Source organism: Syngnathus typhle, linkage group LG7, assembly GCF_033458585.1.
Source record: "Syngnathus typhle isolate RoL2023-S1 ecotype Sweden linkage group LG7, RoL_Styp_1.0, whole genome shotgun sequence".
In the NCBI taxonomy this organism is placed as follows: Eukaryota; Metazoa; Chordata; class Actinopteri; order Syngnathiformes; family Syngnathidae; genus Syngnathus; species Syngnathus typhle.
In genome coordinates this window covers 13,935,183-13,962,833 of record NC_083744.1, presented here as the reverse complement: position 1 = coordinate 13,962,833, position 27,651 = coordinate 13,935,183, and the positions used below count along the sequence as shown (strand labels likewise).

General features: G+C 45.5%; 1 protein-coding gene across 9 annotated transcripts in view; it reads right to left on the bottom strand.

Moving 5' to 3' along the window:
* Positions 1-399: 399 nt before the first annotated feature.
* The window catches only part of lingo1a (leucine rich repeat and Ig domain containing 1a), a 174,731-nt gene continuing 147,479 nt past the window's right edge, over positions 400-27,651 (bottom strand). For 8 of the 9 annotated variants that reach the window (XM_061284260.1, XM_061284259.1, XM_061284258.1 and 5 more), the window contains one exon: positions 400-4,233. In XM_061284260.1, the coding sequence (XP_061140244.1) occupies positions 2,374-4,221 (1,848 nt within the window). In that variant the 5' untranslated portion in view covers positions 4,222-4,233 and the 3' untranslated portion in view covers positions 400-2,373. Of the gene's footprint in view, positions 4,234-19,435; positions 19,695-27,651 lie in introns of those variants that run through there. The other variant, XM_061284266.1, reaches the window with a different exon arrangement.

Sequence of the window (27,651 nt, the reverse complement as noted above, 5' to 3'; positions counted from 1 at the left end):
TAGCAAAAACCAAGGGCACGTACGTTATGACATAGCATAGCATAGCATAGCATACAGTCACGTTTTGTATTATTTTTTTTTTTGTCAGGGAAAGCTGGAACGGATTAATTGCATTTGCATTAATTTCAATGGGGAGCAATGATTTGAAATACAAATGTGGTCACAGAACAAATGAGTCTTACCTCTAGACACCACGAATACGGACTTTGGACTGCGAAAAATCTCTGTAGTCAAAGAAGACAGAAGCAGAGTGTGTTTAAAAAAATTCCATAGATTGTTTAATACAACATACCATATTGTCAACAATTCAACATCAAGAAAATTTTGTTAATTAAAAAAAAAAAATCTGCATATTACCTTATTGCACAGAACAATTGAATGATTTTTTTTCTCCATATATTTGTTTTTTTTTAAGTATCTTTTTTTTTTTCATAAAAAGTTGGCTTGGACTACATGTTCATTATAGTCCAAGGTCAAAAAAAACAAACAAACCAAAAAACATAAATTCCTAGTTGACTCAGGACCAAAAGATGTCAGGAACAGTAGCCACACCTTGAACACACAGACAGCATTCATAAGCCGTGAGCCATTTTGCCCGGCTGCTTTTTTTTTTTTTTTCTTTCTCCTTTATGCAAAAGAGATTACACCAAAGCTGCTTCACATTGCATCCACGGGTAAAAGCATCCATGCGGCCGCCGCTGTGGCCGCCGCGCGCATTTCGCACAGCCCATTAGCGCATCTCTGTCTGCGGCGAGGCCCCGTTATGGAGCTGCCGGCCGCCTTTAGGCTCACGCGCCAGCTCTCCACAGTGTGCAATTGAGAAACTAAGGCTAGAAGAAGCACAACATTCTCACAAGGAGGACAATAAATGTTGACATTCAAGGGGGGGGGGGGCTAACGTGTGAATAATCATCGATTCCACAGCTTTCGTGATAGCAGCAATGAAATATTAGACAGACACAAAAAAAAAAAAAACTGCTGTTTGAGAGTGGAATTATCAATATGCAGCATTGACTCAAAAAAAACCCTCTCTTCAAATTCATGCTTAAATTTGATATAACTGACCAGTTTGTTTTCCCAATATTACATAAAAATCTTTCCAAATGTGGATGCAGGGTTCACATTGGGTGTTTTAAACAATGCAAAAATTGCAACAAAAATATTTCTTTCTTTCTTTTCGAACAATTAGAGCAATTTAACACAGTATTACAATTTCCAAATTAATTTTCTTTAATTAAACCATAGCAGGATTTTTTTTCATCTGCAATTTGTTGTAATTATTCCCACTCAATCTCAACTCTCTCCATTTTTTCAGATGGTTTGTGCTTTTGTGTATTGTGATATTCGTGCCTCCCAGTCGAGGACCATTTGAAATGCTCTACGATGAGAAAGGGGAATTACATGGAACAAGTAAAAAAAAAATCCATAAAATTATACTCAATATTGATCTCAACAGGTTTTTGTATGAATGAATTTCCAAATTTTGTCAACAAATTTTTCAATGGAAAAAGTGCATAAAAATATACTTAATATTTATCCCAAATGTTTTTTTTTGGATGGATGAATTTCCAAATTTTGTCAACAAATTTTCCAATGAAAAAAATGCATACAAATATACACAATATTCATCCCAATCGTTTTTTTTGTATGAATGACTTTCCAAATTTTGTCAACACAATTTTCAATGGAAAAATGCATTGAAAAAAATGCATAAAAATTATACTCAATATTTACCCCAATAGTTTTTTTTGGGGATGAATGAATTTTCAAATTTTTAACTCTTTCAGGCACCAGTAGCAATTTTCTTTCCCCAAACAATATTCAAACAACACACCCTTTTTTTTCTCAGATGTCCTTTACCTACGAGGGCATTTCCAATCGATGACTTTGACACTGATGGCTGATCAGACTATTAACGGCTGCAGTCAAGACTATAAAAGTAGGACAAAGCAGTCATACTTCAAACACTCATCTGATGAAATGTATTGATTTTCAACTTGAAAATGGGTCACGGCTGGATATCATTCAGAACTTGCCATGTTGCCTGGGGGTTGGCGGTGTGCAAATGAAAAGAAAAACAGACACGGAACCATCATGGACCTCTCGCGTTCTGGCAGCTCGGGTGGGTGTAACTCTTGTCAATTATACTTATGCCGTTATCGATCCACAGGAACATGAACTGTTTATGCCTAACGTGACTTGCAGTAGAATGGGGCCCACGAGCCACGTTGCGGCGGCCATGCTTTCATCGGCTCTCGTTTGAAAGTCAGCGACGGCCCTTCTCGGGTTCTTGAGTCATTCTCTGTGTGGCCACACCAAAATCCAGTGCTTAGTCCTCAAAAATGTCTTATTTTTTATATTACTTGCACGTCTTTAAATCATTTTCATGTTGAACTTGCGAGGAGCGTCGGCCGTGCCGCTGCTCATGCCAGCGTCCGATTTGCGCGGCACGTACTCGATTTCGATATTGTGCTTGGTGTTGCCTTTGCCTCTGCTCCAAAGGAAGAGCAGCACCAGGCAAAACAGGACCACGCCCAGAAAGGAAATGAAGCCCATCGTGGTGGCGATGATCAACGTCTTGATATCAAAGGGGAACGGGACGTTAGCTCGCGTGTCGTTAGCGCCGGTTTCCGCTGGCTGGTTGGAGATGAACGCAAAAGTCTTGTTGGGTTGGAAGGGCCAATCGGGCGAATAGCTGTGAATGTGCAGGTGAGCCAGGGACGTGTCGTTGCCGCCCGCGTTGCTAGCCACGCACACGTACGTTCCGTTGTCCTGAATCTGAGCGTAGCGGACCTCCAGGGTCCCGTCCGGCAACACGGAGATCCTTCCGATGGTTTTGGTGGTGATGAACTTCTTCTGCGGGGATAGCCACATGATCACCGGAGCCGGATCGCCGTCGGCCTCGCAGGCGAAGTGAACGATGGCGCCCTCGTCGACAAACTGCTGCTGCGGCTTGCGATCCTTAATCCTGGATTTGCGACAGGTGAAGTAGTTGGGCTGCAAGACGTCCGGGAAGTCCTTGAACTCTTTGCCTTGGACGAACTCGGGGGAGGCGCAGGTGGGCTGCTGCCGGTTGAAGTTGAGTCTCCAGCGTCGCCGGAAGACCCACAACATGCGACAGTCGCAGGCCAGGGGATTGTCGTACAGGGCCAGGGTTTCCAAATTGCCCACTGAATGGAACGCCGACTCCTCTAGAGTGGTCAGGGAGTTGCCCGAAACGTTGAGAATCTTCAGGTAGTTAAGACCCCGGAAAGAATAGGGCTCAATCATGGCCAGTCGCCCTCCGACCAGGTGAAACTCCTGAAGACGCAGCAGATCGTGCAGTTTATTCCCATCGATGGTGTGGATTGGGTTGTAGGAAAGGTTGAGAAAGTGTAAGTACACCAAGTGGCGGAGAGCCACGTAAGGAATGGAGGTCAGGTTAGCGTTCGCAATGGTCAGAGAGGTCAGGTTTAATCCGTGCAAGCAATTTGGGGTCATTGTATCCAAATAGGGCCAATTGGCAATCTCCAGCACTTTGAGCCTGAAGAGACGTTTAAAGGAATAATCCCGAATCACGTTGATGTTGAGGTGGCGCAGCCTGAGCGTGATCAGACTGTGCAAGTGGGTAAAGGCCTCCGTCGGCACAGAGGACAGGTTGCACTTTTCAAGACTCAAATGCTGGAGGCTACTCAGGCCGTGAAAAGCGCGATGGGAGATAAAAACCAGGTCGTTATCGCCCACCTCCAACGAGCGTAGGTTGTACAAATCCTGGAACATGTAGTCCAGCAGGATGACAATCTTGTTCTCACTAATGTCCAGCTGAGTCAGATTGCTCAGGCCCGTGAACACCCCGAGCTGGATCAGCTTGAGCTTGTTGCTACGCAGTCCCAGTGTCCGTAAGCCAAAAAGGTTATTGAACGCGCCGGGTTCAATCGTGGAGATGGTGTTCTCGCTGAGCTCCAGATGCTCCAGGATAGCCAAGTTGGCAAACTCGTCGGGGTTGATGGTTCTGATGCGGTTCTTGCTGAGGTCCAGCAACCGGGTTTCGGCGGGGATCCCTTCGGGAACCGTCATGAGCTTCTTGCGGTAGCACATCACGCTACGTTCCGGGACGTTGCACTCGCAGCGGGACGGGCAGCTGGTGGTGGAACCGGACAGCACGGTGCCCAGCATCAGGATCAGAACGGGCTGCCAGCACGTCACCAGGAAGCTGTGCCCGGTCGCTTCCTGAGCCGCCATCTTATCGGTTACCTGGAAGAACAAGGCAGTGTTGCGTTAGAAAAGCCATATCAGCGCCAGACAGGCACAAGCAGGCTTAGTCTTGTTCAACAATCAATACATTTTTAATAAGAACCCATTCTCATGTGACGCTATTCCTATAAATACACCAGGAAAGGATCATTCCATGCGGCTCGATTGAAGCCAACGACTGGACAATAAAAAGTATGTACACTTCCCCAGCACAGAACTGGAAAATCAAACATTGGCGGCAATCCACTCACATCTGCCATCGGCCCGTTATTGCCGCTTTTCTACCGAGCGCCGTTCCCACTGCACGGCTCGTGGGTGATCAATCAGCGACTGCTATCATCCTAATAACCGAGGACGGGAGTGCAGCTGCGACTAAGATTAACATTTTTCAGCCCGCAATCCAATTCTCACTGTGCACATCAAGGGTTTGTTCCACTAAGGTGCACCCTGTAGTCTTCCTTTCTATCAATTTGATACTACTAAAGCAGGAAAAAAAAATGGACGGAAGATGTCGGTTAACGGTTTGGATAGTTAGCTGACAATTGCTGTCTACATGGAGAAAACGTGGAATAAAAACAGGACTATCTAAGACTTCGATTCTATGTCAACCTTGATTAAATTACCACCAGTCGTATTCCAACAGCAAAGATGGTAATATGGTGCAATCTGCTAGCAATCTGCACTTAAAGGATGATTGCGTAATCATCATTTCCCGGGTGTTCGAAGAACTTGTTGAAATGGATTCACCACAATTATTCTGAACCCAAATGCTGTTCTCAACAACTCAGTCACATGTTTTGTGATACAAGAACTGTATGCTGGCATTGACCCAACTTGAAGAGCAAAACATAAAAAACCGCCAGAACCGTATCTTATTGTCTCATAAGATACAGAACGAGCAAATTGTTGGGATGCTACCAAGTGTTGCTAGCAACTGTGAAAAACTTCAACCACAAGACAGATGGCATGTCAGTTCAGTCTACAACATCTATTTCATGTTTGACCCTCTGAGGTCAAAGGCAAACACTAGACATCCCATGATAGCATCTTTAATCAAAATGATGGAGATGTTGATTATACCAACAGCCTTGCAGAGCATTCCATCATCTTTCTTCACTAAGCCATATCGATCAGGGAAGAGAGAACGCCAGAACCCGTCAGCTTCTCTCGTAAGGATTTTGGATGCGAGTCGACGAGATTACGACTGACGTGATTACCACCGAGGCCCAATCGGGCCAATGATCCCATCATAATCCATGTTTGCGCATTCAGCAGGTCACGTTCCTTTGCCAGATACAAACAAACGCAACGGGCCAGCTTCATGTCATGATTTATCGCTATCGCTCCCTTGCAGGCATGTCCTTTGAATGAACGAATGAACTTCTCTATTCCAATCGACGCTCCGTGAGGATACCATTAATTAAGGTGACGTGAGGGGAGGGGCGGGGGCGCTCTCAAAGGAAAGGATACGGTTGAGGAACGGTGAGCCAACAGTACTCAAACAAGCCAAGGCTCACTGGTCCAAGACTGCTTCAAATCACAATACTGATTAGCAAAGATTAATTACTTGGACAATTATGGTTTGCGAAAAAGCTACTGCACCTTATTTAAGATTACTGGAGTGTTTGTCTGTAATTTTTTATTTCTACATTTCCGATTCAGGAAGTGAAAAGTTGTTGATCTATGTGGCTACCCTGTGATTGGCTGGCGACCAGTTCAGCAAAAACAAATACAAAAATGAGTTGCTCCAAAACTCATTACTCTTCCATCCGTCTTTCTTCCTCAGCGATATTCGGTATTGATAAATATATAACCTGACGTCAAAGAGATTTCACGCGTCGGCTTTTGGACTTTCCAAAGTAATTGCCCCGCGTAATTAAAATGCTTGTGTGGGCTGGTCAAAGACTTGAGCGGAGGCTTTAGCTTTGGTCTACCTGACACAACACATTAGTCCAGAGCGCCGCTCACCGCCATTGTAAATACCTGTAAGCTTCTGGGAAAATCCCCCTGCTGTGATGCTGACACTACGTGTTGCGGGACAAAGCGTTAAAAGCCTCTCAAGCTCATTCTTTGCCAAAGCGCTTAGTCAGCTGTAAGGCTATGCTTGAATGGACTCACCTGTATTTACTTGATTTATTTCGACACCTTACACCAATAGCGTATGCGCTCATGGGACGTTGTATTAGCTACGGCATCTATACATAGGCTATGGATTTTATTTTAGTCTGCCGTGGCGGGAAACTGGAGCCGATCCAAGTTGACTCAAGGCAAAAGGTGGATGACACCCGGGATTGGTCGCTAGTCAATCACAGGGCACAAAGAAAACAATGTGGAGTAAGAATAAGTTTCTCCATCATGTTCGATCAAAATCAATGACACTAGCAATCATATTGAGCAATGAGAATCTTTTGATGGCCGGTAAAAAGGAGATTTTGTCTATCGTCATCCGAGAGAGCTCACGTCAATATTGCTCGCCCTGCTGAATTTCAAGAGGATACAAAAGTTGACCCTCGTATCATTGGGCGGCTAAAGCTGGTTGCCTGGCGGAGTGGCTGACCGCAGGCGGGCCTGTGAAATGGCAGGGCTTAAATGTAAACCGATGCCCGACAGATGGACGCCAGAGCGTTAATCCTGGCCAAGAAGCCGGTCGCTGCAACAAGGTGCAGAATTCCAACAGCGGACAGCTGTTGTCCTGAAAACACCGACAGACGCCGTGCCAGTCGACCTGAACTTCACCTCACGACGGGCTTGACCTCTTGTGCAGGTGCTGCGCTCGCTAATGCCCAGTCCCCGTCACCTGCTTTTAGGAAGTTGAACGAAAACACTGCACAAAATCAAAACCACTTAATACCACATAAATAATTAAGATACACATAAAATTATTTAAAGTTTGAGTATTACAAATACAAATTCCGATGAAGATCCTTTAAGTCAACTGAGTCATTCTTGACAAATTCCCCCCAAATTACAAAAACATTTAATACATCTTAAATGTGATACCGAAACTTATTTAACAATGGCTAACGCTAAGCTAGCCGTTTGTTAGATTGCTAGCTCGCGCCGAATGTTTTCTGGTCCCTATCAACGTATTTTAAGTGTGCCTTATAATCCTTATAATGTTTTTGTGCCGAGCCACAATATTTCATCAAGTTTCCAGAGAGCGCACGTCTCCAGGCTGGTGCGTTTACAGCTGTGACTGCGGCTAAAGTGGTGCTTCAGTGAAAGGCGGCTAACACGCAAACATGGCTTCTTAGAGTCACAAATAATTGAGATTTCATAGCCGCTACTAAGGCTGATGGTGACAGAACCGGACGGACGGCCGTGGCATATCTTGATTTTAATTGTGACTGACGTGAGAGTCTGGCAATAAAAAAAAAAGTCATTTTGCGCGAGTGAGGAGCCCTCGGAAAATGAGCTGCAAATGAGTTCTCGGAGAGGTGACGCAAAGTGCCAGTGTGGCAGAAAAGAGCAAAATGAGGTAAGCGCTTATCTCGTGTGCTTGCTCTAATTTTAAATCGATGCGATTCTTCTTTATTATATGGGCACCTATAAAGAAGACACAGCAGAGCTTTTATGATGCCACCATTTTTTTTTTTTTAAACCATTTGTGTTCCAAAGCCACATTCGTATAAACAATGTTGGGTGACAATACGAAGCAAGAGGCCGGACTGGCTCGCTAACGTGGCTCATGGAAGGAGACAGATAACCATTCACACCTCCTGGCCGCTTACAAGATCCAATTAACTTAATCTGCATGTATTAGGTCAGTGGGAGGAAGCCAGAGGGCACGCAGACAGGCGAGAGTAATCACATGCTTACCTCCACGTCGCAACGAGGTTTCACTCACATGTCGAGTGCGAATAGTAGCGCTAAGTAATGCTTTTTTAATGGAGGATATAATAAATGTGTCTCATTTAAATATGGTAATAATACTGCCTTAATTTGACTACTATTTATGACTTTTTGTTCACAGTAAAGGAGTAATTTATGAGGAAAAAAATAAATAACAAAAAAATATATATATAATAAAAATGTAATTTGGATTAAGAAATAAATATAGAATCAATTGTCTTATTGTTACTGCAAAACCACGACTGTTAAAAATGAATCAGTAAATTAGGCAATTTTTTTTTCTAGAAGTCTTAATTTTATTAGTAAGAAATTACTTCATTAAAAATGGAGGGCATTTTAATTTTGCTGTAACGTAGTGTTAGCATTAAGCCAGCAGACTGAAGTGTTAAGATACAGTATGTGGTTGTTTGAAATGAACAAGGTGCTTTGTTTTTATATATATTTTTGACAGACATCAACCGGGAGTGGCAAAAAAACTGCTTGAATTTGATTGACGTTCCTTTCTTAGTCACACACAGGGAAACCTTCCGATAAAGAAACAGCCGGAAGTCTTTACCGGTGGCCCACCCAGGTATGACAACACCGGCATATGTGCCGAATATTTTATCGGGTTGGAAGTATCGAGCCGTGCTGGAAGGAAGGCACTCTCCAGCGCTGGCGTGTGATTTGTTTTCATTCCAACATCTTAAATCTCCCATCAAAGACAGCCAAGCGTGTTATGATGCGACGTGGTTCCTATTCAAGCAGGAATGCGACGGCATCGAACCAATTAAAGGAACAATCAAGCTATCCGTCTCCCGAGGCAGCTCGCCCATTGCGTGCCCGCGACGGCTGCCATTTCGCCATCCATCAAAACAAGCCAGCAACTTTTTTGTCCTCCACCTTTGAACCAGCCTCTTTTGCTTTTGAACTAAAAAAAAACAAACAAAAAACAACATTCTTTCATATACTTTCCTTTGAGGACACCTATGAAGTTGAACCTGCAAAGAATTTCAGGATTTAAAACAAGCGCCCGCGTGACCACACCTCTACACACAGAGGAAAAATCGTTTCGGCTTTGGGCTATGACAAAAAAAAAAAAAAAAACACACCAAGAAAATATTATAAAAAAATATATAAATGAGAATTTCCTCCCAAACACATCTTGATGCATGACCCTGAACAGTGGAGCGTTGTATCAAAGTGCCACAGCAAAGTCATTTCAATTTGCTGCTTGACAATTTATCTTGGTGGATAAGAACAGGCTCATGAACAAAAGCAGTTTCCTAAGCGCCGGGGGACGTTTAAGAAGAGCACATAAGCCCTGCCGAAGCGCTCTGATAGATTGCGTTCCCGCGCAATGACACAACAAAATGCCCCCCCTGCTTTGACTGCACCGATTGGGGAGCTTTCGAAGCTGCAACTTCAGACTTGCATGAACTCACTGACACTGTCACATCATACATCAGTTTTTGTGAGGATCTGTGTGTGCAGACTAAGACCTTCTGCACGTACAACAACGACAAACCTTGGTTTACACCGAACCTCAGGAGGCTGCGCAAAGTCAAGGAGGAGGCCTACAGGAGTGGCGACCGCGAGCTGTTCAGGCAGACCAGAAACGCGCTGAACCAAGAGGTCAGGAAAGCCAGGAGGTGTTACGGGGAGAACCTGAAGAGACACCTCTCTGCCAATCCTGATCCCTCAACGGTGTGGAAAGGTCTGCAGAGCATCACGGGCTACAAGAAACGAACCACCCGTCCTGTAGAGAGCCCAAGACTTGCTAACCAGCTAAACAAGTTCTACTGCAGGTTTGATCGGTCCTCCCACACAACGGGACCTCCTGCAACACAATCTACATACTCACCTCTCCCCACAACTGCTCTGTCCACACCTCTATCATCGTTGTCACCCACTCACTCTCTTGCAGAGCCCGCGCCCGCACTCCAGGTCCGCGAGGAGGAAGTGCGCCAGATGTTCCGGAGACAAAAGACCAGGAAGGCACCGGGCCCAGACGGCGTGTCACCTTCCTGCTTGAAAGTCTGCGCTGAGCAGCTGGCGCCCACCTTTGCACGGATCTTCAACCGTTCTCTGGAGCTGTGTGAGGTGCCCTCGTGCTTCAAGAGCTCCACCATCGTTCCAGTAGCCAAGAAGCCCGCCATCACAGGTCTGAATGACTATAGACCCGTCGCACTGACATCTGTGGTCATGAAATCGTTCGAGAGGCTAGTGCTGAACCACCTGAAGGAGGTCACGGGCCCCCTGCTTGATCCCCTCCAGTTTGCCTACCGGGCAAACAGGTCAGTGGATGATGCGGTCAACATGGGACTGCACTACATCCTGCACCACCTGGACACCCCAGGAACGTACGCCAGAATCCTGTTCGTGGACTTCAGCTCGGCGTTCAACACCATCGCCCCTGACATCCTCCAACAGAAGCTCATCCAGCTTGCGGTGCCTGCCTCCACCTGTCAGTGGATCACCAGCTTCCTGACCAACAGGAGACAGCGTGTGAGGCTGGGGGGCACCACATCTGACACCCGGACCACCAACACTGGAGCCCCTCAGGGGTGCGTCCTCTCCCCACTGCTCTTCTCCCTCTACACCAATGATTTCTCCTCAGGTGACTCTCGTGTGAAGCTCCTGAAGTATGCAGACGACACCACTCTCATCGGACTGATCCAGGACGGTGATGAGACTGCGTACAGACAGGAGGTGGAGCGGCTGGTCCACTGGTGCAGTCAAAACCATCTGGAGCTGAACCCGCTCAAGACCGTGGAGATGACAGTGGATTTCAGGCGAGACCCTTCACCACTTTTACCCCTCACTATCCGCAGTAATACTATTCTTTCCACAGACACCTTCAAGTTCCTGGGAACCACAATCTCTCGGGACCTGAAATGGACCGGCCACATAGACTCTGTCCGGAAGAAGGCCCAGCAGAGGCTGTACTTCCTGAGACAGCTCAAGAAGTTCAACCTGCCGCGAGAGCTTCTGAAGACCTTCTACACTGCCATCATCCAGTCTGTCCTCTGCACCTCCATCACTGTCTGGTTTGGATCGGCCTCCAAACAAGACAAGCACAGACTACAACGGACAATCAGAACTGCAGAAAAGATCATTGGAATCAACCTCCCATCTATCCAAGACTTGTACCTGTCCAGGACCAGGAATCGGGCAAGGAACATCTCTACAGACCCTTCTCACCCGGGTTGCAGTCTGTTTGAACTACTCCCCTCCGGACGGCGTTATAGAGCTCGGTACGCCAAAACCAGCAGACACAGAGACAGCTTCTTCCCCCAGGCTGTTGCTCTGATGAACTCACACCACTCATAGAGTCTCAGAGACATTACTGTGCAATAACATCCTGCTCCTCACACCTTCTTGAATTTGTCTACACTGTTTTTGCATTATTCACATGTCCTGAATGTTGTTAGTCACCTAAATGTTGAACAGAGGGTGTGTTTCTACCGAAGTCAAATTCCTTGTTTGGCACGCTCAAACATGGCGAATAAAAAACTCTTGAATCTTGAATCTTGAATCTTTTCTACCACTCGCAGTGGCAAAAGAATTTGGACGGCTTTGTTTAAGCGGCGGGTCACCCGCTTTCGTGAGCATTGCCCCGAGCGCTAACGACGCCAAAATGCAAATATGACTCGAGCTTCGTGATCATGAGATTGGGAATGAAATGTAGACTATCTATCCATCTATCCATCTATCCATCTATCCATCTATCCATCCATCCATCCATCCATCCATCCATCCATCCATCCATCCATCCATCCAAAAGTCAATTAGATAGCGAGCTAGCTAGCTAATTGAAGAAATAGGGTTTTTGTTTATTTCTTGAGCACTTTTACTTTTGCCAAGTCAGAAAACGAGCCGGTGGCTACGAGTCATGAGCTACGCGGCGTAGCTCAAACTTTACGAGCGTGACAAGGTGGAAGTTGAGTGATTGCTTATTCATGACCTCTGCGCAGCCACCTGGACCCTCTCAAACTTTCAAAAGTGGTGGTTGTGGTGGGGCGTTTGCGTGGCTGGAGTGGTGTGACGGAGGTGACAACGTTGGGTGGGGGTGTGATAAAAGGAGCGGGGCTGGCCATCAAAGGCGAGAAAATGAAATGGTGTTTAACCTTGGCCCGCGAGGGAGGGCCTGCTGCACAAGTGCAAAGTACTTTTGATTTTCCCTGGCGATGCTGGTAGTTATCGGCGGGTAGGGGTGGGATCAGGTGGGCGCGATGAGAGGCGATGGAACCCAGCCAATCCCGGCAAATAATATCGCAGGAGTGCGTGCGGCATATGGTATCGCTTTCATTGCACGTGGAGTGATTGCTCCTGATGCGAGGTAATGGGCTCAGTAAATCGCCCAGGCCGGCTGAGCGGCCGTATGGCGCATTAAGATCCTCCGGAGTCGTCTGCCTCCCTCAAACTAGGCTACATATGCAAATGGGAAAATAAATAATTCAAGCACTTGCCGTTCCCTCACATTTGGCGCCAGCCTCGTTGGCGGGATGATGCGGGAAATTGGAGAAAATTGCAAAGACTCCATTTACCTGGGATGCTCCGTCAGATTTTTCAGCATGTTTGATTATTGTTGCATTCGTGGATGTATGTACATTTGGAGCCCTGTTTGGCATAAACGATTTGATATCCAAGAAAGTGCAGCGTCCGAAGAAAAACAACCAATAACTGAAAGGTGTGACTTATGCAAGCACAAAATGATAAATCTTTAAACTTGTTGTTATGGTGAAAAAGGTGCTTCTCTAGGCTAACCAGCTAATGCTGTTGAAAATGTTGAATTAGTTAACACAATATGAATCATTTCCGTTATTTTCTATTGGACAAACAAGTAGTGGTAGGTCAGATAATATATTTTTCCTAATTTTGAAAAGCTACTTTTGTTCTTTCTGCTTTGCCTGTCTTGAACCGTTTGTAATGCTTTTACGTGTTGCACTTTTGTGAAGCTAACAATTTTGTGGGCTAGCAATAAAGCTGCCTCGGCTCGCCTAGCCAAAGTTGTCCAAACATGTGAAGGTGACTGACAAGCGGGCAGTCAGACTATGGCGCCAATTCGGTGCCAAAGTCACCCGGAAAATTCTCGTACCTGCTTCACCTAAGACCCTAATTAGGAGAACCGCTATAGGAAAAATGAACAGAAGGCTTTGGAATATGGTTGTAAATGTCATGCGAGTCGTGCGGCATGACAAGACCACAAAGAACGACTCGAGAAAAAAACCCAAAAGGCATGTCCACCACTAGCGTGTCATCGGCCAGCCTGTCAGCACACGTGTTTCTTTTGCGGCCACCCGACGAGCAAAGACAAGGTGTCTCTCATTACCGCAGGATCCCCGGCCCGCTACCTTTATCGGACTCTAATGAGAGTTCTTTGCCGCTTCTGTGAAATCACTCCCAAGCCGAGAGGAGTCTTCTCCAACTTGCATCGACGAGGGATTTGCAGCGTCTTTAAGTGCTCGCGGGGTGACCTTGTCATCGATCCACTCGTGGCGTGTGAAATACCTCCGTCTTCTTTTGTCCAAACGCCAGATTGTGCTCCCTTTAGTCGTTTTCGGATTAGTCGGCCCGCTCCGATTCCAAGCTTCGCCTCTTCTATCTTTACGACCTGGACTACTGGGAGCCCGAGATAGCGAGCTAGCGAGCGAGCGGATGCAAGGACAGCTTAGACGAGTAATTTTGCCTTTAATTGCTTCCAGCTCCCGTGAGAGCCTTTGCGTAAGCGTGCTGAAAACTGTTGTTGTTTTCCTCTTCATAATCTTTGATTGTATGAAGGTCAGCGTTTATTTTATTTTTTCATTTGAGAGCAGATGGATATGAGAGAAGCATTGTGCGTTGCCCTTTTGAGACGTCCACCGCGGCTACTTTGCTGCGCATGCTAATTTATTGGCCTTTGAATGGGTTTCTTTTTTTTTCTCTCAATCCTCGTTTCCCCGACCTGTATCAATGGTGTCATTATGTTGGGTTTTATCTGACTAATTACGACTTCATCTTTCGGGGCGATCTCTCCGAGGACATGGATTAAGTATCTCTATCTCAGCGGCGGGGATAACTCGGCTCGGCTCGATCTTCTGCCTTGACTGCGGGGAGTGCAAAGAAGCAGCGGGAGTGCTAAATTTGAACGATTTTGAAAGATGGAAAACAAAAAAAAAATCAAAGGAAGGCTTCTCACCTGATAAGCGAGAAGATTATTGGTTTTATCAGGGGGCCAGGGGAAAGTGGGGCAGTGCCCCAGCTAAAAGATCCCCGCTTTATCTTTGGCTCTTGCATGTAGTTTATTTTACAGATAGACCGATATGTTTTTTTTTTCTCAGGGCTGATACGATACTGATTATCAAAGAGGCTGATATTTGGAGACTATACTGAATTGCAGTAAAAGGAAAAATATTGGCAAACATGAATGCATGAATAAATGGACGAACGAACGAGCAAAAGAAAGAAAGAAACAAGGAAAGAATAGATAGAGATGGCCAACTGGCAGCCATACTTTGAATAGCTCCTTAATTAAAAAAAATATGTATTGGTGGAAAATAGAAACAAGATCTTCACTGTTTCTTTTTTTTTTTGGTGTGTGTGTGTGTGTTCTGTTTTTACCAGCCCTGTTGTATTTTCTTCCTTTTCAGCGCCTTGATGCCAAGCAAGCAAGCAAACATCTCTGCATGCCATCCCGTCTGGTCGATAACTTGAAATCTGACCTCCCGTTTCCTCTTCCTGCAATTTCTCTCTTCAGCCCACATTCTATTTTCTGTCTTTTTGTATTTATTTATTTATTCTTTCCTGTGTCCACTAGCTACTCGCAAGGATGTTAGCTGCATATTTGAAGCTTTCTGGGCGCTAAATACTCCCGGTTTAACCTAAAGCAAAGCCTGTGTTGTCTCGAATTGCATAATGAAGGGGGAAAAAAAACAACAACAGTGATCTTATGAAGGGAACACGTAATGGGCTCCAAGCACATTTGCTGCGGCGGGCATATAACGACTCCACCGCGTCATATTTTAGTTCCATGACAGGGTGGAAAGATTCAAAAGAGCTCCCAGTCTGCTGCGGCGCACTTGTATAGCCAACAAACAAGCATCAAAACATGATTACCTCGCTGCAGTGTCAATCAAAAGCGGGCAGAAATGTCTTCTATTGTATTGAGCCACATTACAGTCCACAGACGCAGGCCTAATAGTTTGAATTCATCACGTGGGTCCTCCGTTATTATGAATTTGACTCAGTGTTGCGCAAAATGCGACGACTCACTCTTTGTGCGTTGGACACGCTTCGCTGGTTGTTTATCAGCGGGGTATGATTAGCGCTGCGCTGGCAAATGACAATATGCTTGTCACATCTGCTCCTCCACCGCAAACATCCCTTCCATCGTACCGAGCACATCGACGGCCACGAGTGATATTCCGGTAACGAGCGCTCGGGTTGCGAGCCGCGGTTCAGGGCTGCCACTCCAAATGAGCTCTCCACGCTCCGAGTGGGTTTGTAGAGCCTCCGTTGGGAAACGGAGCAGCCATTTTACACCCAGGCGGGACTCGAAAGGAGCTTCGCGTGGGTGGACGCTTGCGGGACACTTTATTAGGGACGGGTCATTCTTCGCAGAGGATAAAGAATGGACGCCTGACTGAGTGCTATTCGTTAGCCCGTCCGTCTATGGCAGTTTCCATTCTTTGCTTTGGCTAACTATGGCTGATATCACATCACACACTTGTACAGGCACAACCACCGTTACTTGAAAGCATTGTCAGTGTAGAAATCTGCCCGGTAACAGCCATTGATTCTTCCCAATGTTCTCCATACAAATGCCCCCTTCGGGCGCTAGATGAAGACGCGTACTGTTAAAAAAAAGAAGAAAAACTCTCCAACCCTTGACCTTGGCACCGTTTGCACAATCACTGGCTGTTTTTTATTTGAATGAGGGGGAGCCCAACTGATTTATGGTGGCGTTTGCACGAAGCCCCGATGAATCACGGCACAGCGGAGGACGGCGCGTTCAAATGGAACATTTGACGGAGAAGAAAATCCAAACCGAGCAAGATTGATGCCAATTACGACCTTTAGCGAACCTCAGCCGTGTCTCCAACAAGGCTAAAAACAAGCAGACAATGATTATTATTACGATGGTGTTTGCGCTCCTCTTAGCTACTTTGAGTGAAAACGGTTCACGGTGGGATGCGGTCATTTATAATCTCCATCAAGGATTGGCGCGTGATTGCTTCGGTCCGCCTGTTACTCTATGGAGCAACAATAAACTGGGCGCATTTCAAAACGAAATATCCTTAAGGAACAAGGACAATCAAATCAAACATTATATACAACTTGGAATCGAATTACATGAAGAAGACACAGTATACGCATATATCGACGGGAAGTGTCCAAATATGGTCCAAATCATTTTTCGTCCCACAAATCGATAATGAAGGTCCGTCTCCACCTTGTAGCCAATTGAAAGCACTGAAAGCTTGACAAAAATAAATACATGAATAAATAATTAAATGATTGAATAAACAAATAATTAAAAATAATAAGCAGACAGCGATAGCTATACATAGAGATAAATAAATTTAAAAAAATTGCAAAACACTGCTGCTCCCGAACGCAACTTATGTTCAGTTTCCTCGTTTGTTTTTTTTTTTTTAAGCTTCAAGCTGATAAGCTCGTGGGAGAGCGCGCTGAATGTGAATAAATGAATCTCGATTGTTTTTTTACGAGCAGCTTCAATCAATATGAACCCTTGAACTTGCAGCAAAACACAAATGCTTCGGTTGCAAAGCAAAGACAAAGAGAATATCTGGAAAAAAATAAATAAAAACAATGTGTCCGCCACATGAACCTGCAATATAAATTAATAATTCAAAATGTCAGTTTTGGATTAGCGTATACAATAATTATGTTAATGCCTGCGACACGACGGGATTTGAGAGGGAAATGCTTGCTTCCGCTTTCGGCGCTGACGGAGGTGAAGTCGGGGGCAAAAGTGCGATTGCACGCCAGGTTGAAGGCGGCGCTCAATATTGGCGTGGACTCGCCGGCTATTTGCCAGCTCAGGCGACTTTAAGAGCTCATTGAGACTTTTTCCAAAGGTTTTGATGACAATAACCAAAATCCCTTTGCAGGTTCTTATGTCAAGAGCTCGGGTATTGTAGTCCCCAAAAGTGGTGCTTTAAGTCTTTTAGCCCATGATTTCTTTTGAGTCATTGAATCACTTGATACACACTTAGTAGCACCAGAAATGAACTCATTCACTGCCAGCACAGTTAAAATATATGTATGACGTCCATAGCCGTCAATGGTAGTGAATGAGTTAAAATGAAGAAATGGAAGAAAATATGCCGATCACAATTTTTTTTTTTATCTGTACAGTACTATGCAGGCACAGCTAAAAGACAGCAAGTAGATGATTCGGTCGTCACCGCAGCTCCATGCATCTAGCTGTCATCATCTCAACGCCAGCCAGTTGTATCAGAACAATAAACAAGACAATTGCCACGCCGACGTCAACTGGGAGCTAATCAACACCTCGTCGATAAAGCAGGTGTCAGGTTTACACCCGCCATGACGCCCGCATCTCCAGGAGTGGTGCAGGCCTGCTAATACCGCTTGCCACTTGACTGTGTCACTGCGGGGCAAGCCCGAAATCTGTCACCTCGCACTAACGTCAAAAGCCGTGCGGGTCAGTTAGGCGAGAGGAAGCCATGGCACCTCCGTATCGGAAGCGCCGATCAGCAGGTGGCGACTCGATAAGAGGATGGCGTCGACGACACGTGAGGGGATTGTTTGATTCCTCCTTCTTCCTGCAGGACCAGTGAGGTCAAACTTATTGATGAACGGCTGCCAAGGTCACCATCCGCGCATTTGTGTCATGTGTGGCGAGGGCGTGCGGACTACAAAGCCGATCAGGCTTCTAAAAGCAGCCGAGGCATTGATCCGCAACCTTTAAGCCGACCGCGGCCAAAGCCACTTCTCGAGGGTCGTCTAGCCAGAGGTAGGCGGCGAAATAAGAAAATCTCTTCAATATAGTACGACTCCATTAGAAGCTAAAAATAGACATCCGAAATTCCCAATGGTCACCACGCCCCTGGGCCCAACAATATCGCTGTCACAAAAAGCCGCTAACCTTAGCATCAACCGCTAATTTGTAAACCTTAATAGGTTCTTGTCAATTGAGTGAAAGATTAAATAAATAAATACATGTTACAAAGATACTTGTGACACGCCTGTCTGGCTTTCGTCAGATTTCCCGCCACAAATCTAAGTACACGCACGGTTCTGAGGAGCGGGTTGGTGTCTTTATTAGCATTGTTTTTAGCATTAGCATTCTTAGCCAGCGGGAATGCCTTTTTTGTTGTCTTGTCTTACTAGAGGAAAAAATATTGAAAATGGATAACAATGGTTTCATGCTTTTCGTCATATGTTTAGCTTGTAGTCTGAAATTGCCTCTGATGATTTAAAAAAAAAAAAGTTCCCTTCCGACCTTGTTTTTACACTCCTGGAAGCCTTTTGGCACTGAAGCTGGTGCTGACGTTTAAAAAAAAAAAGTTTTACATCAAAGAAAGCATCTCACATTTTGCGTCAATGCAAATGATGCCACACCCTTTCTTGCCTGATGCCTCCTCCAACGGCGACATTTTGGGCACATTTATTTATTTATTTTAGTTGGTGGGGGGGCATATTGGACATCACACCTCTTTGTGTGCTGCCTATCATGGCATTGCCCTCCTCTCCCTCCCTGAGGCTATTTATAACCTAACAGCACTTTATGAATGTCCGCAGGAGCAGCATTACACAGACTTGTGATACGCGGGCTGTTGTTCTCAAAGACGGGCAGCATCGCAAAGATACACGCAAGGTCTGGGCGAGGTGGGATGCTGATGGCGGGTCGGGTGGGGGTTAACTTGTCATGCAGCCAAGAGACCAAGTTTCACCATCTTGTAGCTGACAATGTGATATCCCAATTGTTAGGCAGGAGGGGGGGCGGTGTGTGTGTGTGTGTTGGGGGGGTTGGCAGGGGTTCATCAAATGCAGGCTGCAGCCCACTGAACAGATAAGCCATCTTTGCAGATGAGGCTGCCAATGTTATCGCAGCGGCGAAAATTAATATGGAGCCTCCATAAAGGTGCTGCAATCACATTCGCGGGACAATTACAATGTGATTAATGGCTAAATCCCTTCTGCACACACACGTGCTCGCACACACTGGACACACACACTTACATGATTGCTGATGATCATCTGATCAGATTCTGTTACCTGCAAAGGACGCGCCTTCAACCAGGATTGACTCGAGTCTTTTTTATTACTCTATTTTTGTCTAAGATAAAAGTCGCCGAAGCCTGATCTGTCATTCAAGGGCGCGCGTGGAAGAACTCACCTGCTGTGGTGCTCAGCGCCGCTGCTGTCGAGCATCCTTTCGCATTTCCATTCGCGCGACAGCAAGTCCGAGCGAGCCTCACGGAGGAACGCACGCCACCACTACCTCAAGTGCAACACCTTCATGCGTGGGAGGAAGGAGGGAGGGGGGCAAGGGCAACGTTCTCTCCCGTAGCGAAAAAAAAAAGAGGCTAAAACCAAGGAGGGGACAGCGAACATCCGTTTTGCACGACTCCCAGACTGTGCGTGCGCGCGCCAAACGCTCCGTCCCGCAATGAGGAGAAATGCAAATGCGAGGTGGGATGGATGGAAGGACGGGAGGAGGGAAGAGGGAGAGGAAGGAAGGGAGGGAGGGAGGGAGGGAGGATCCACTCCCACGCGTGGCACATACACGCAGTTGTACAAAAGCCTCACACAGTTTTTTCGGTTTTCATTCCACATTTTTTTTGAACCAATGAACCTTTTTTTTCCGTACTAAAATCAACCCACACCATTCAAATCACGCACACGCGTGTCCCTCACTGTCACCCCGATGAGCAAACAAAGCAATGGAATCAGATTAAAGTACGAGGCAAAGATGAGGGTGTAGTTCCATTAGCGACAGCCTGGTGGTACTGTGGGCTTCCGTTCGTGCCCGTCTGATGCTTCCAGCGCGCGCTCAGTTTGACACTGAAGGAAAGTTTAAACGGCAAAAGGAAATAAATAAATAATGTAATATTTTTCAAATTGCTTCGTGCACTGTTCTGTCTGGTTAAGTTTGTACATCCACAATTATAAGAGGTCGTGTGCAACCTCATTATTTCCTTTCTTTATTTGAATGTTAATTAACATGAACGATGGGAAACGCTTTTGGCATTTGAATGGGGGTGTGTAGACTTTTTCTATCTACTCACCCTACCCTGGCTAGCACATCCCTTCCTTTGTACCTTGACGTCTACCGTTTCCCGTCCGGGAGCTGTTTCCGACTCGTTTCCGACGCACCTCGCTGGAGTGTCGGATCAATCGCTTCCACTTTGCTACCTCGGAGTCGATGCTTTCTGACGGGTTTGTAATCACGCTGCGGCGGGATTAGCAGAGGTTGGTGGGAGGACAGCAAATTGGAGCCATTCCTCGGCTCTTCGTTAACACTGGCAAAGCCTCCGCTCTGTCTTCCGCGGGCCCATTTTGGAATGATTAGTCAGGAGAGGATCCAGCCAGGGTTCGAACCGGTCGGTGCGAGTTCAATAGGAAACGTGAGAAATTCAGTCCTCATTACGGGCGGAAAGTGCGTTACAAGTCAAAGGCGTTTTTCCCTTTGAGAGTAACAAGAATAGTCAGTTAGATATTTGGAGACGAGATGAAAGCGTTCGCTAATTATAACGTGTCACAGTCTCCAGTTGGACTTTGTTGGAGGAGTGCTAAGGAGTCATGATCAAAAATAACTTTCTTAGTCTAATAAAGTAGATTGGGTAAACAGATCGGGTAAACAATTGGGTAAACAGATTGGGCAAACAGATTGGGCGTCGTCATTTCAACAAAGCCACTGATCAGTAACATAATGAATTCACTTTAGTACCGATTTTGAACACTTTAGCCCAGTGCTTCTCAAATAGTGGGGCGCGCCCCCCTTGGGGGGCGCCGTGCTATACCTGGGGGGGCGCGTGTGACCCTGGGGAACAGGCTTTTTTTTTTGCCGTACTAGAATAAAGTAATTGCGCATCTTCCCAGCAGGGGGCAGTGGCGCTCTCATTGTTACTTCTGTGACGTTTGCGACAGTGCAACATTTTACGACTTACAAGGCAAGTTAGGATAGTCACGGTGGGGAGGGGGGGGGGGCGCGAATAGTTTTCTTCTTGCTGAGGGGGGGCGTAACAGAAAATAATTGAGAAGCACTGCTTTAGCCACATTTTTTTATTCTCAAATGATTATTCTGGCTTAGGTTTCCATGATCGACAAATTAGCTTTTGGCCAAATATGGTCAAGACATCCAGCAAAAACCAGTTGTGGCAATATCTCCAACCATTTCTTTCCCCTACCCATCTATCGCTTAGCCATCGGGCTTTTATCAGCGTTAGATGACAACTTGATGACATTTGCAAAACAGCTTTGAAAGGTTTCCAACAACTTCACATTTTACCAAGAGTCATCTTCGCGCCTTGGGGCTGGAGGGATGACAACAACAACAGACTGGTCCATATGTCATCCGGTCTCTCCCTCACACGGCACAATAGTACCACTAAAGTGTTTGTCTTGCAGTGTTAAACTGCAACGTCTCCGCAAGCGTTTTGCGCCCGCCCGTTTCGCCGCGGACCCTCGGACCTACCGAAGTCGTTCAGGCGTCACAGCTACATGTAAATGTCATCAGCATCAGTTCACGCATGGCCAAGAGACTCTTGCCGGAGTTCACTGCGTGTTCCCTTTCACTTTAGGACTCTTTCCGTCCTCTTCTGGTGTGTGTGAAACAATTCCTCTAGGGAAGATGAGCTTCTTTCCAGATCACTAGGCAGACCTCAGCTGAGCAGATGTTGATGCTCAAAGGTAAGTTTGCAGTTATACTTGACTAAAAAGTCGATGGAGGATCCAGCCAGGAAATAGTTGCACGAGAATAAAGTCAACTTTTTTAAAAAAGAAGGAAAAAGTCGGACTATTGACGGGAAAGCATTCTTATATGCGAATAGTATATATAGAAATAAAAATAAAATAGAAACGGGAGTTTCCGCTAGGTTGTCAACTTTTTTTTTTTTTTTAAAAGAAGTGTTAAGCACGAGGAAAAAGTCAGACTATTGCCAGGAAATAGTGTATACAGAAATAGAAAAAAAAATTGAAAATAATTTGAGAAAAAAAATATATAAACTCGAGTTCCACTAGTTTGAAACAAGACTGGTATCGGCACCTGGGATCGGTTCTCACTGATCTCTAAAAAAACCCCAAAAACTAACTCAGTTTAACAAAAAAATAATAATTAAAAAATAATAATAATCTTAATAATGACAGCCCCTCTACACAAATAGATCAAGGTACTACTGTAATTATTAAAAAATATTTAAAAACAAGTGTGATCCAAGAAATCCAACGTTTTATTTTCTGCTGTGGGCTATTGCAGTCCTTCCTTCTCCTTGTGTGTTTGCCGAACATAAAGAAGAGAACCAAAAGGGTGACAATCATCTCCGTGAGGATGCATTTGATGAGCGGGCCGAGCTCTGGCGCGGCGAAGAAAGCGAGGTAACAAAGGAGTGTGCCTCCACGGCTTTTCAAAGCATCAATAATTCATTTGCTCGGCTGTGTTCCTCGGCGCTGGCACGCGCCTTCGCCCTTCATCCGCCTGCGTCCGCAGCCTGAAGGCTGTCACTCACTTACAAACACACACATAGGCGATAAAGTGGCCATTGTTATCAGAGAACGGCCGTCCCGCCATCGAGTCATTTGCAAATCGAGGCACTAGCCAGACGTTCTTACGCTGGAGCTGGCCGATCAAACGCTAACAAGCGTCACTCGCTTGAATCGTGTCGACAGGCGACGAGTCACGCCACGTCATCTTAAAACATTTGGCTCTTAGAGTTGATGGCCAGCATACAGCCTTCGTGTCTCAAATTTGAGCTCGTAAATCAAAAAAAAAAAAAAAAAAAGGGGCAAATGCTAGATGGAAGAATCTCTGAGAAATACGTATTTATCCGCTCGAAGACGAAGAGTATGTTTACAAAGTGCTAAGGTAAGATCTCACAACTCAAGAGCAGAAGCAGCCCGTTTGTCGCCATAGCAACCGACAGTCAGTCAATCTTCGGCGACCGGGCGAGAGTCAGTCAGAGCCAGAGCCAGAGCGAGAGTCAGAGTGAGAGTCAGAGTGAGAATCCGAGTCAAAGGTTTTTTTTGTTTTTCTTTCAACCGACAGTCAGTCAATCTTTGGGGACCGGGCGAGAGTCAGAGTGAGAGTTAGAGCCAAAGTTTTTTTTTCCCCAATCGACACTCAGTCAATCTTCACATCAACTATCATTCTCGCCTTTTATCTTACGACTTCTCGGCAAAGTCCAACCCTCAAACCAACGACGCAAATCTTACTTGCTAGCCGTTTGGGTCATCAATAAATTGTTGTTGTGAATATATTGCCGGAAAGCTCATTACGGACGGTTGAATTATACATACGAGCTAAGAGAGGCTTTCAATAGACGCGCTATCAATCTCTTGACGGGATTACTCATGCCAAATTTACAACCTCAAAGATCATTCCAACAGTGAAGTTGAAACCATGGTGACCAGACAAAGCACTGATGAGAAAAGCTCTGCTCTCATAACCCTTCTTGGAAACAAGCCTAGCTATTATTTTTTATTTTTGGGGTTCATCCATCGTTGCGCCTCCTCGCCTGTCATCTTCCGGCACAGACAATGGCTTGCTGACACCAGAGCCTCTTGTAAAAAATGTCGCCACTTCTCCACACGCATTTAATCGGACGCCGCATCGAATCCCGTCCCGGTTTTCCAACGAGGAGGCGCCGTCGCCCGGCGCTGTTCACCAGTTGTCGTTATTCCGAGTGCTCCCGAGGTCACAAAGCATTCCGCACCGAAATATTCCAAACGGACAAATACATTCAATCACTTGAGGTTGGAGGGCACGACGGGAAAATCAAATTGGTGCTGAATGACAGAGCAATTGCATGCCGGGGAAGATTTGATCTCGTTTTCGCTTCGGCTTAGGTGAAAAAGTGAGCAATCGCGACTGTGCTAAGCTGCGGCTTACGAGAACAGGCCATCGGACGCCGGGCCGCGGGCCGCTTTATTAGGTACACTTCCACAAATAAGCTTTGAAACAATAAGGTTCGATTTATTGATATTGCGTCGAATCTTTGTTTATAATTTTCTTGTCATAAAATGAAATGATTCAATTAAATATATATAAAATACGAGGGGTATCGGGACTGAAAGAGTGAATTCTTGCGCTGGTATCAGCTTGAAAAAGTGCAGTGGAATATGATTATGAATCATAAAAGATTCATAAAATCTCAATGGTGAGAGTTCATGCAATTTTGTTGATGTCACACATTTTCAAAAAAAGCATAAGTATGCGAGGCTCCCCTCGTCCCCTGATGCCTCGGGCTTTATTTGCCTGGCGTGCGGGACTAATGCTGGTCGTGCCTTTAATACTATCACAGAAAGCCTTGAGTCATGAAAAGCCACGGTGCCAATCTGCAAGAGCAGCATCCTTAAAAATAAAAATAAATAAAAAAATACTAAAAAAAAAAAAAAACCGGTCTCTCCGACCATTTGACTCACACTGCGGTATTTAAAAAAAATATATAAAATGAATGAATGCATGCATGAATGAATGAGTGAGGCCAGGAGTGTGCCAAATCGGCCCTCCATCTTCCCGACCTGAAAAAGCTGTCATCAATGGTGCAAAAATGTCTGTCATTCTTTCCACATTAGCACGCCGGCGGGGCATCAAAAATCAATTTTTGGTGAAACGTCACCTCGTTTTCTCAGCGAGTGAGTGACGAGCCGGGCAGCTGTTTAACCCTCGCACACATCCCGCTCGCGCTTAATAGCACGCGTGTGACGCCTCATCTGAACAATGCGGCCACGCGCGCCGGGGAATATTTCATCAATGTCATTTTGTTTCCATCATTCACTCCCCCCCCTCCCCTACCCTCGTTCGCTCGACTCGATCCTGTATCTATCGAGAGCGTGTCCTCCAGAGACAAATGAAATGGACGCTTTCGGCAGGTGCCCTAAAGCTGCAGATCAGCCGTTGTCATTATGGGAGAAGGAACTGAGGAAAAGAGTTGCACAATTTGCAGACTATTTTACCCAAAACGTCCATAAGACGGCTACACTAGCAGCATTAGCATAGGCGGCTAACAGTACGAAGCTAGAGCCAGTTCCTAAATCACTTTGTTGATGTAACGTCACCACAAGTGACATTTAAACAGATCAGACCTTTGGTTTTGCTTTTTTGTCAAAATCATGTCCTTGGAAAGTGAACTCTCCGTAAGCCGCCGACCACATAGTTTGTAAACAACCAACCATTTTGCAGCAGGGATCAATACCAATATCAACTACAATCAAGATTCACAGTCTAATACAATTGAGAGTTTCCGAAAAACCTAAATTTGTTTGAGCTTGGATTCAAAAAACAAACCTAAGAACCAGGGCCAGCTGTACTTCCACTAGCCTGTCGTTCTAGCTGAGGACATCATCCAGTGTCAGGGTTTATCAATCAGCCAATCAAAATCAGACAAAAGCCACAGCAGTCTCGTCTCCCCTCGCTTGATTTCCGGGGCATTTATGTTATATTGGAAGCAATGTCAGTCAAGCGGCGCCACGTCGCGTCGGCACAACACAAAGCAGCAGACGCCGACCCAAGTTTGGAGGTCACCGGCGGGGGAACACTTGAAAACTAACATTTCTTTTTCTTGTTTTTTCCTTCTAGGTCGGCGAGGATAGATGCATCCCGGATGCAAGAACAATTTCACAGCAGCGTGGAGATTCTCAGCAGAGCAAATAAACCCATTTAACCTCTTCAACCTTTTCTACCCTGCGGAGGCAAAATGACAAACACATAAACGCTACACACACACGAAATCTGGAAGCGATGGCTACAACAAATATTGGACACTTCAATGTAGCTTTTTGTTGTCCCGCGTCTCTAAACAAGTGTCGATGCGGCAAATTCAAAAAACAAAAATAAATAAATAAATACACCAAACAAAAAAAAACAACAACAACGCAGGCGAGCTTAATGCTTTGAAACTTGTACGTTCCGCCATCTCATCAATGTTGGAACTTTGCTGTTGTGTGATTTTCAATTGTCATTGTGCAAAAACTATCCAAGCTCAGGGACGTGTAATTACGCGGCGGCGCTCGCATTCCTCCGACACCAACACTCGACTTTGTCGCCCATTCAAGATGAGATTGCCTCGTTTTGCGCGGACTGAATCCGCCCCATTGCAGCGATTCGTGGCTTCGCTCCTGCTGAATGAGACGAGATGCTAGTGATTTGATTTGCCTTCTCGCGTCTTAAGCGGAAGGAAGGAAGGAAAGTGGGCGTCGCTGCATTGAATTCAAATCAGCACGGCCAGGGAGGATTTGTAAATACTTAATCCCACTTTATTCATTGAGCACATTTAAAAAACAACTGCAGCAGAGACCGAGTGCTCTATATAATTATATTAAAAATATAAAAGCATCATATTTTAGCCACGGTATTTATTTTAGATTGTCAACGCGCATGCTTGTTACTCGGCAACGGACAAACTACGCAATGTTTTTTTTGGAGAAAAGATTATTCAAGCTGTTTTGTTATTTAATTTTGTGATCTCTATTATGTTGGATTTTATATACGGCACTTTTGTCACAGCTGTGCGCATGCTCTATAAATAAAGTTGACTTGATTATTAAAGTAAGGCAAGCATGTTAGAGATTTTTTTTCGAGACTGTGAATTATGTATCGTTGTTTGGTTTATTTATGTTGGGCGATGTCTCGGACATTCTAATTTGCGAGGCGCGATTGATTATGTGACACGCCAGTCCTGCCCACCTCTTCCAGAGTGTGCCAAATGGAAATTAGCAGAGCGTTCTTGCGAGCTGGACGAGCGAGCCACTGCGTGCCAAGTGGGCCCAACGATTGTGAGGAACTTCCATAAAGCTGCCGAAAAGAAAGAAGCTAATGATTAAAACTCGTAATGACCCTGAACGCACCACCTGCCGCGCTGTCCATTGATGCGTCTATTTTGGCAATGATTGATGATGCTTGCCGCTTTTCAATGATCTCCCGTCTCCAGATCATTAAGGCACCTTTTGGCTCCGGCGTTGCCGCTGTGACGCACGTCAGCGCACGTATCGGGAAAGCATCCTTCACGTAGCGCAGAAACAACCGCAAACAAATCGCCCCTCAATAGGCGGTAAATGTCTTCTTGGCAATCGATTGTATTTTTTGTGAAATGCAAAACGTTCATGTGTGTCTTCGCTAATAAGACGTTTCCTTCCTTGGAAATGGAAAAAAGCCAGTGAATGCTTAAAAGGGATATTAAAAAAAAAAAGCAGGCATAATGGAAGTCGACCATTACATGTGCAATTAAGCAGCCTTGAAAAATTCAAATGCAATGTATTAATCTTCTTTTTTCGCAAGTAGCTTTCCTGGCGTCAACTTGCTGGAAGGGCACAGCAGTAGCGACGACTGCTGCTTTGCAACTTATTGGCTGTATCTAATGGCCTCTTTTTTTATTTATTTATATTTGTGGCTTGTAT